Genomic DNA, 9370 nt, shown 5'->3' on the forward strand with positions numbered 1-9370 from the left:
TGAAACATAACCGAGAACGGATTTGCCCTTTTTTTTTTTTTTTTTACATTGTGGTTTTGAGATAAGTAAAAAAAAAAAATGCTGACGGACGTTTAAAAGCAGCCAATCCAAACGAAGATCGGGCGCCCTTAAGCACCGCCCACGGAGCAAACCAACCAATGAGGATTCGACAACAGCCGGGCCACTTCCGTTCAGCCTCGCTTTTGAGCTAACGCTCGTCGAGCCCTTTTTTTTTCGGGTCGATGGCGTGGTGCTAGCAGCTCCGGCAGAAAGAGCGCTGTCACGAGACGGGTTTTTTTTCGGGGGGGAAAAATATTTTAAACTGAATTCGGGCATCTGATGGAAAACAGCTGACTGATGCGAATTTCTGAAGTACATATCGGTCGTTACATCTTTTAAAAAAAAAAAATAATTCAGATCCTGGCCTCAAAATCTCGAGGTTGTCGACTCTGCCCCCCCCTCCTCCTCCTCCACCACCTCCCCTCCCCCCCCAAGGTTAGCGAGCTAGCGGGCTAACGATAGCCGATTAACGCTGAACGAGTTGAGCTTAACGGCGACTTGGTGATTTTTTATTTTTTTATTTATTTATTTTTTATTTTTTTTTTTGGGGGGGGGAGTTCAAACTCAACTTCAATTTGCATTTTTAAATCGACCGGAATAGAAGGGAAGAAGTATGGCAGAAGCCGATAAGTTGAACATCGACTCCATTATACAGCGTCTGCTGGAAGGTAAGACCCAGTGTTTATTCACCGAGGTAGCCATCTTAGCTAACCGAGGCTAGACAACGATAGCCGCCAAAATGCTACGTTGAGTAAAAAAAAAAAAAACCCCCGAGTTCATCTCTCACTTCTCTTTTATTTCTTTTTATATATAATTCACGGTTTTAACATCGTCCTTGGGTATTTTTTTTTTACTTTATCGTCACATAAAGCGGTGAAGATGAAGAATTTACACTTCGACCGTACTCGAGATGTTATGACACAATAATTCAGCGAGAAAGGTGTCGAAACACGGAAAAGGATCAAAACCACACAAACACGCAACAATTTAAAGAGGTGTCGTTAAAGTAAACAACAACAACAAAAAAGCGATGTGATATCCATTTAAAAGAGCGAGGACCGAGATAATAGCGGTGGAAAAAGATGTTTTTTTTTTTTTTTTTTTTTTTTTTTTTCTCCTATTCATTTTATTCATTAACTTTGGCGACTTAAAGTTGTGTAGAAATACATTGAAGGAAGGTGTGGAGATAATATTTATACAAAAATAATCACAAGGTTGACCGTATCTGAAATGTTTACACCCAAGTTGTTTTTAAAATACCATGTCATTGTTAGAAAATGACTTTTTATTTTATTTTATTTTTTTTATTTTTTTAATGATAACCAGCGATGAATATCAAACAAACCAAAACAAGTACATCTCAGGATTTTAATTGGTGTTGATTGTCAGTTAAGCTTGTTCATTAGCAAATCCACGTTTGTTTGTTTTTTTTTGTTCCCAGCTAAAAGTACTGCTAAACCATATTTATATATGAGAATGTATGTTGGTGTCTTTTAACATTTTATCTTAAATCTTTACATCTTTTTAAACTTGTAGGTTATTAACATGTGTGAAAGGATCATTGGACAAGATTTACTTTCCTTGCTATCTGGATGCTTTTGCACCAAAAAAATAATTATGTTAGAAGTACACTGAACTCATCATAAACTGGAAATTAAAAAAAATAAAAAGCTTATATTTATTGCTGCATGCTTTGTGGCAGCTTTTTTTTTTTTTTTAGTTCTTCTTAATATTTACATTCATTGATATTTGTATGGCTCGCTTGGAGATGTAATTATGAAAATGCTCTTTCTGTGTTATCAGAAAGTTGTATGATTGCTCTGATGTTAATTTATAGGTCAGCGCCAGGATTGGTCTCAAAATGACTATTTCTTGTTTAATGCCATCTTTGATTGGACATGAATATGCAACTAAAAACAAAAGCATCTTACATTTTTATGAATAAATTTTGCAGATTGTAGTTGTGAATGAGCAATCATCTTTTATGTAAAATATTAAATCTACAAATTCATCTCTGTCGGTAAGATTGAATAAACAATGTAGTCTTTACAAGCTTAAGGTGATAACTGTTCATGGTAGTTTGTCCTATTTTGCGCATATCGTGTGAATGTATTTTCCCAATTAGGAACAAAATGCAATGTGTCCTTCTCTAAAATACTGGAAATCATCTCACTACCATTCCCACTGAAATTGCACTGTTCACACTTCCTATTAAAATGAGAATGAATATCAAATCTGCCGTTAGTCGGCTGTTGTTTTCACTGCACTGTTTATGACTCTTGTTCTTTTTTCTTTTTTTTTTCCCTCTCTCTCTCTCTCTCTCTCGCAGTGAAAGGCTCCAGACCTGGCAAAAATGTTCAGCTGACAGAGAATGAAATCCGTGGTCTCTGCCTCAAATCTCGGGAGATCTTCCTCAGCCAGCCAATCCTGCTCGAACTTGAGGCGCCCCTCAAGATTTGTGGTGAGGCTTAGCTGTGTTCTTTGGAGTCGAGGGAATTCTCAAGTGTGGTCACATCGCATTTACAAACACTCTACATTGCTGTTGTAGCTTAGAGTGCTGGCATATTACGAGAAGGCTTGCATTCACATCACGCTGCACATAATATGACCAGATGTTAAAGGAATTTCAAGTTACAGTCGATTTGAAACAGACTGTCTTTCAAAATACAAGACAGGGATGTTCAATGTTGCAGGACAGAGTCACAGTACGTGGCTGTGACCTTGCCACAAAGAGCTGAAGGGATAAACTGATAGTGGCTGTGCTGTTTTGCACTTGAAGTCTCCCCGGAGGAGTTACCCTCCTGTGTGTCGCTGCTGATGCCACTTAACATTGAATGTTAGTTTAAAGTAACAGCCTGCCAATTTTAAGAACAGGCCAAGGTTGCAGGGTTGAAAGAAAATCACCAGCTTTGCGACACTTAATGCAAGCTCGCATATTAATCGTGAAAAAAGAAGTGAAGGTAAGCAACACCGCAATAACAATTTTCTTTTCAAATAATACGTGGTGAATCGTGGTATGTAGCATTGTGGTTAATTTGCAGGGTGCCAAGTGTTGTACCTCTATCCAAGTCCCTTATCGTTTGTTGTGCACATACACACAGTGTGATAATCACACCTTTGACCAACATCATGCTGTTGTCACTGTTTCCACTCTAACGCTCCTCGTCTCTCCAGGTGATGTTCACGGGCAGTACTATGATCTGCTGCGGCTGTTTGAATACGGCGGCTTCCCACCAGAGAGCAACTACCTGTTCCTGGGCGACTATGTAGACAGAGGCAAGCAGTCGCTGGAGACCATCTGCCTGTTGCTGGCTTACAAGATCAAATACCCAGAAAACTTTTTTCTGCTGAGAGGAAACCACGAGTGCGCCTCTATTAACAGAATATACGGCTTCTATGATGAGTGTAAGTCATGTGACGTGCACACAGACAGTAATCACAGACAGTAATCCAAACAATATACCTCTGCAATCAGTGGTTACCAGGAGTTAAAGCTAAATACAGTTGACCTTGGTGTAGTCCAGATTATTAAGTCAAAACACAAATTGATTATCATTTAGGGTTTTTTTTTTTGTGCTGAGACTGAAAAGAAGAGCGAGCCAAGAGTAAACAAAAACTAATGTTAGTATTATTAGTGAAGTTTTGGATAATTAACCACACTATTTGTATTTTTTTTTTCTAATCTCCCTCGTGAATTGTTTATACAATGTCTTTTTTGGGATAATCTGCTTGTGCACGGTGCATTATCTTTAAGATCCTGGTTTTATTATTAGGAATCTCATGTCTGCTTTTAAACAATAATGCTTGTTTCATATTGTCTCATCGTGATTATCCAGATGTTTTTATTCAGCCCACGCTGGCCAAAACTCACCTGCTTTTTAACTATAGCATCTATTTCCCCCTTCTACATCTGCAGACAGAGAGTCACAAAGTTATTGTGGAGCAAAGGTTTCTTTATATCTTCCTCTATGGATCAGCTGTTGTTATCATTGCCGTTATCAGACAAAAATATGCCCTTGATTTGTGAATATTTAACAGATTGTTAACTATTTTAGTATACGCATACAAAACACTAACAGCATCGAATGCATTGTGAATCAGAGTTGTTTTTAATTTTTTTTAATTTTTTTTTTAACCCGGTGGTGCAACAGAAGCACACGTAGATAACCTCTCAGTATTCCAAGCTTCAGGCTAAGGAGCATGAGCAGGCAGTATGAGCAGTGATTAATTGCATACCTTTCCCCCTATTCACAGAGCCAGGATTATGTAGAGTGTTCCCAATGTGATGCAATACATGCAGCTGATTTATACCTCCCTAGATTAGATTGTGACCAAGCAATTGTGGTTTCCTTCCCCAGGTAAGAGGCGATACAACATAAAGCTGTGGAAGACCTTCACCGACTGCTTCAACTGTTTGCCTGTTGCAGCCATTGTTGATGAGAAGATCTTCTGTTGCCATGGAGGTATACTCGTGCTCTGTTGTTCCTGTCAACATAATGGTCAAAGGCCTGCAGGACCGTGCGGGATCTTAATTTCTGTTTTGACCATATTTATATCCCCTTTCAGCAGACGTGTCTATAGATATACAGATTCAACTCACACAGGTTGTCCCTGTGACTGACATTGCAGGACTAAATGTGTCATTGGCATTTTGGCAGATACATTCAGTCATTTCTGGTCACGTAGGATTTAACATTGTCCGCATGTCTCAAATTAATGTTCTGTATGTGAGCTGGAAGTGTTTTTAAATAACTGAACAAAATGTAATATATTTATCTAATCATGCACAAAACAGTCAGTACAGAAGGGAGACGAATTAAGGAGAAGATCTCGCCTTGCAGCTCTCTTGGCAGCTGAAAAACGGGCAAAAGCAGAAATGAAAGGAACACAAAAGTAAATAACAGATGGCGTTTTATTTTTCACAGTTTTTCTGGAAGCAAAAAAAAATTACTTTTAAAGAAAATGGACCTCGGTGTTCTGTCACAGCTATGTGGTGTCTTTAAGGCACCACTATGCAAAGTACGTAAACAGGCACTGATAATCATGAGGGTAGATGCCACCTCCTGCTCCAAACACATAAAGTTACATAAGACAAAACACAGAGAGAGGAGTCATTCATTTATGTAGCACATAGCAGTTGAAGTGCCAAACACCCTTTGTACCACATGAACATTAAATATACATGTACAATTAAAAGTCTGTTGTGTAGAACATATATCTGAAACTTCATGTTTCAGTGGAGCCTAATTTAAAAAGCTGCAAGATAGGAATATTTTATATTGTTGATTATTCTGACGTTTATAATTCTGGTAAAACATTCGGTCAAAAAAATACTTAAAAATCATCAATTTCCCAGAATCGTCAGTAAAAGCTTCCTCTGAGTCTTGTTTGATCATGAAACCCAAATATTTTAAGTTTACAATTATACCAGACAACAAAACACATTTTGCATTTGAAAAGCTGTCAATGGGGAATCATTTAGTGTTTTTGCTTAAAAATGATTCAAACCGTTGCTGAATTGTTTCCGTATCATGGTATCGTTTTGAATATTATTGTTCGGCTCCATCAGTCATCAAAGTGCGTTCTGTAACTACGGCTTCATCCCGCTCGTTATCATGATCTCGCGTCCCCCTCCTTGCTTAGTTTTGGATTTTCTGACTTTTAAAGATAAAAAAAAAAAAAAATCCAGCTTTAAAACTGAACCTCGGCATCACAAACCTGCTGTTGAGCTATGCGACATCGCAGGTGGTAATTTCTCCTTCATCCGCCGTGTAATGTTCAACTCTCGCACATGAATTCTTTTCCAGGCCTCTCCCCGGATCTCCAATCTATGGAGCAGGTGCGAAGGGTCATGCGCCCCACTGATGTGCCTGACCAGGGCCTCCTCTGCGACCTGCTGTGGGCCGACCCGGACAAGGACGTGCTGGGCTGGGGGGAGAACGACCGCGGCGTCTCCTTCACTTTCGGTGCCGACGTGGTCACAAAGTTCCTCCACAAACATGACATGGACCTCATTTGTCGAGCCCATCAGGTCAGTACCGGGACTCCTTTCAAAGGTGTTGAAATGTTTCTGTTCTGGGAGTACAGGCAAGTAAAGATCAGTCAAAACAAGGGACTGAATGAAGTTGGGTGTGGAAGCGCTGGTTAATCTCTGTGGAATGACAGGAGTGTGTTCTTGTGGTTTAGGACGATGACGAGCCGTTTTACCTGTAAATCAAAGAGGGTGGCGTCTCTTTGGCTATTTATCTTGAATCTTTTTTAAAGTTACAGTAATGTGGGCACGTTCACCGAACACACATTTTACAGCTGTTATTTAGTATATTTAAAGAAAATGTGTAATGTTTAAGTGCTGCAGGTGGAAGTTACTGACGAAAACCCGTTAAGCCCTTTAAGCACGTTTATATTTCAGCCCAGCACCAATAATCAAGTGTTAATTTACTTTGCTGTCTTCGGATCTGACCTTGTTTCTTGTCGTTTCCGAAACGCCTCGGAGTTCTGCAGCCACTGATGTTCTCTACTGCAGAGCAACGCGTGATTCACACAAGTTTAACCTTCTTTTTTGAAAAAGATGTATTTTTGAATCGGCTGGAGGCTACCGTGTGTTTTTCAACTGATGCATGCAGGTTGTTGAGTAACATTTTATATAAAAACAATTAGTTCATTTGTCCATCGTTCACGTTGCCTCTAGGGTTTTATTTGTTGATCGAAAAATGTGATACATTTCATAATAGTTGTTTTTAAAGGTGCATTTTTGAAAATACTTTTTCGACCAAGTCGTCTGTGCGAGTAATAGAAGTGTGTTTGTGATATATTTCATCATCATCATCATCATCATCCATAGCCAAGGCAAGCCACATGTCCGGGCAAAGTCAATTCTAGGTTTGTGTGGCCGATTCACGGTGTGGGATTCATCAAATGTTGTTTCTTGTGTGTGTTTGTTTCCAGGTGGTCGAGGACGGATACGAGTTCTTCGCAAAGAGGCAGCTGGTGACGCTGTTCTCAGCCCCAAACTACTGCGGGGAGTTCGACAACGCCGGCGCAATGATGAGTGTAGATGAGACTCTCATGTGCTCATTCCAGGTGAACAAGGCAACAACCAGACCGACCGATCTGGAAGATTTACATCATCTTTCGAAGTTGAGTTTTTGCTCACTCTTTTGTCTTTGCCTCTGTTCTTTTTTTTTGTTTTTTTGTTACAGATTCTCAAACCCGCAGACAAGAAGTTGTTCTACGGCGGCGGAGGAGGCATGGGCTCTGGCCGCCCGGTCACTCCTCCCAGGAAAGCTAAGAAATGACACCAGTAGTTTGCCCTTTGACCTTCGACCCATCCCTCCTGCCCTCTCTACCTCTCTTCTCCTTTCTTTCACCAAACAGCCAGAAATCAAACCTACTATACCCAGGGCTTTTTTCCTTTTTTATCTGTACTTCTTAAAACATTTAATGTTACGAATTGTCTGAGTGAGTGCGTGCGTGCGCGGACTACAAGCGCGGTCTCTTCTGCAGGGGAGCATTAAAAAAAAAAATCATGTGTGCACGTGTACATTTTGTGTGAGAGTATTAGAGATTTATACTTTCCCCCTTTCTCTGACCACTCTTCCCGTGGAAAGGTTGAAACCACAGTGTCTGTCTGTACAGTAATTTGACTGAAAAAGCAGGGTTTGGGAGACAGCGGGAGATTGCTGACGCGATGAATTTAGCAGCGAGCCCCTGCCAGCAGGTGGTGTGTGTGTGTGTGTGTGTGTGTGTGTGTGTGTGTGTGTGTGTGTGTGTGTGTGTGTGTGTGTGTGTGTACGTGTACTTGTGGAGGGGAGGGGGGGGGGTGTTTTGTTTTTCCTGTCCTCTGTACTGTAAAATCTCAACCACAGGTGTGTGCGTGTGTGTGTGTGTATGTGTGTGTGTGTGTGTGTGTGTATATGTGTGCATGCAGTGTCTTGCCTATTTGAGTATGTCACCCTATCAGAGCGAGCACACACTTATTCTCACACACACACACACACACACAAACACACATGCATATGACTCTTCAGATTCATATGAGCCAGAGCTGTAAAAACCCCATGCAGTTTAGGTTTGTACAGATTTGATTACTTGAAAGAGATTTTTTGTGAATTCGTTTTGTAGTCTTTCATCAAGTTGACCAATAAAGCGAGAATCTGAGCTGCAGTGTCTCCCGGTCTTTTATTATCTTCTGCATGCGAGACGGGGTTTTGTGGTGAATCCCCAACAAATAACTTGTGTGCCGGGGTCACAGGGTTCGTAACATTACGAGCAGCTCCTCACTTTACCCGTGTGGAGCACTTGTAGTACGAAGACCCAAAGTGTTTGATGTTTCAACGGTGAAAGAGACTGTGAAATATGCAATCAAAATAAAAGCGTCGTTTTAACAATTCTTAAAATCACATTGTTTAAATTTTGTTTTTTATCCTGGATTACAGCAGCATGTCAACAGTATAAACAGGGTTGAACTAAAATAATAAGATTGCAGATGTTCACAACAAGACCATATCAAATACACACCAAAAAAACAATTACATGCAAAAAGCAATATTCTGCATCTATTAAGGCGGCAGTTAGTCGAAGGTCACCTTTATTTAATCTGAAATCAAAACCTGTGATAAACTCATTGTTTAAAGAAGCAGAATGAAATTACAGATAATGTTTTATTAATGTTTTTTTTTGCATTTAGGTCAACCAAATACTTTGCAATGTGCTGCGATGTGATGCACAAAGGTCAGCTGTGAAATAAAAATTGAAATTTCATATTTGCCTTTTATACCCACAAAAACAATGTTGCTTTCTTAAACACTGAAGTGACAAAAAACTCCTGCTGTCAATGGTTTGTGTGCTCAGTTTGTCTGGATGTGTTGCCTGTTCTCCACAGGGAGGCAGTGTTAAGTTCTTTTGACTCCACACAGATCCACGAGACAAAACCTCACAAATGTTTTATATTTTCCTCCTTTATTTCAGTATCTCGTGCAGAAAGTAACTATGGTACTCCACTGCCGCTGTAGTTGCAAGGTTTTGTATAAAACCTATGGGAGTATCAAATGGTGTTTTAATAAGAGTAAAGTTGTCCCTCTGCACCTGCACGTGTTCTGTGCTGAAAACTCTTGTCTTTCTTTTCAGGCCCTCATTCTATATCTATCAAAAAAAAGGGATCTCGTTTCTTTCTTAAGCATTTCTCGGGCTTCATTCATCTTCCTGTTATTAACACCCCTCGTCAAGACAGCCTGTCCATCAGAGTGCCTTCCTATTACAGGACCGGCGAGGTGAGACGGGGTAACTGAGGGGGTCGGGTTTGCTCTTCAAA

At 40.1% G+C, this 9370-nt stretch overlaps 1 protein-coding gene across 1 annotated transcript; it reads left to right on the forward strand.

Annotated features, from left to right (window-relative positions):
• Nucleotides 1-204: 204 nt before the first annotated feature.
• Nucleotides 205-8217, forward strand: ppp1cab (protein phosphatase 1, catalytic subunit, alpha isozyme b). Its single transcript, XM_069155638.1, has 7 exons — nt 205-728; nt 2390-2521; nt 3235-3465; nt 4419-4523; nt 5868-6091; nt 7006-7140; nt 7260-8217. The coding sequence occupies exons 1-7, from the start codon at nt 674-676 to the stop codon at nt 7353-7355; spliced, it is 978 nt and encodes a 325-aa protein (XP_069011739.1). The 5' UTR covers nt 205-673; the 3' UTR covers nt 7356-8217.
• Nucleotides 8218-9370: the final 1153 nt, after the last annotated feature.

This window comes from Embiotoca jacksoni, unplaced genomic scaffold (genome assembly GCF_022577435.1).
Source record: "Embiotoca jacksoni isolate LCO1_2020_lvr unplaced genomic scaffold, fEmbJac1.0.p SCAF_20, whole genome shotgun sequence".
Lineage (NCBI taxonomy): Eukaryota > Metazoa > Chordata > Actinopteri > Embiotocidae > Embiotoca > Embiotoca jacksoni.

What these genes read in the sequence shown, in the direction of transcription:
- ppp1cab (XM_069155638.1), top strand. Translation starts at nt 674, where the DNA reads ATGGCAGAAGCCGATAAGTTGAACATCGACTCCATTATACAGCGTCTG. An exon ending in TATACAGCGTCTGCTGGAAG is followed by an intron (nt 729 to 2,389) that starts GTAAGACCCAGT and finishes TCTCTCTCGCAG; the next exon opens with TGAAAGGCTCCAGACCTGGC. An exon ending in GATCTTCTGTTGCCATGGAG is followed by an intron (nt 4,524 to 5,867) that starts GTATACTCGTGC and finishes ATTCTTTTCCAG; the next exon opens with GCCTCTCCCCGGATCTCCAA.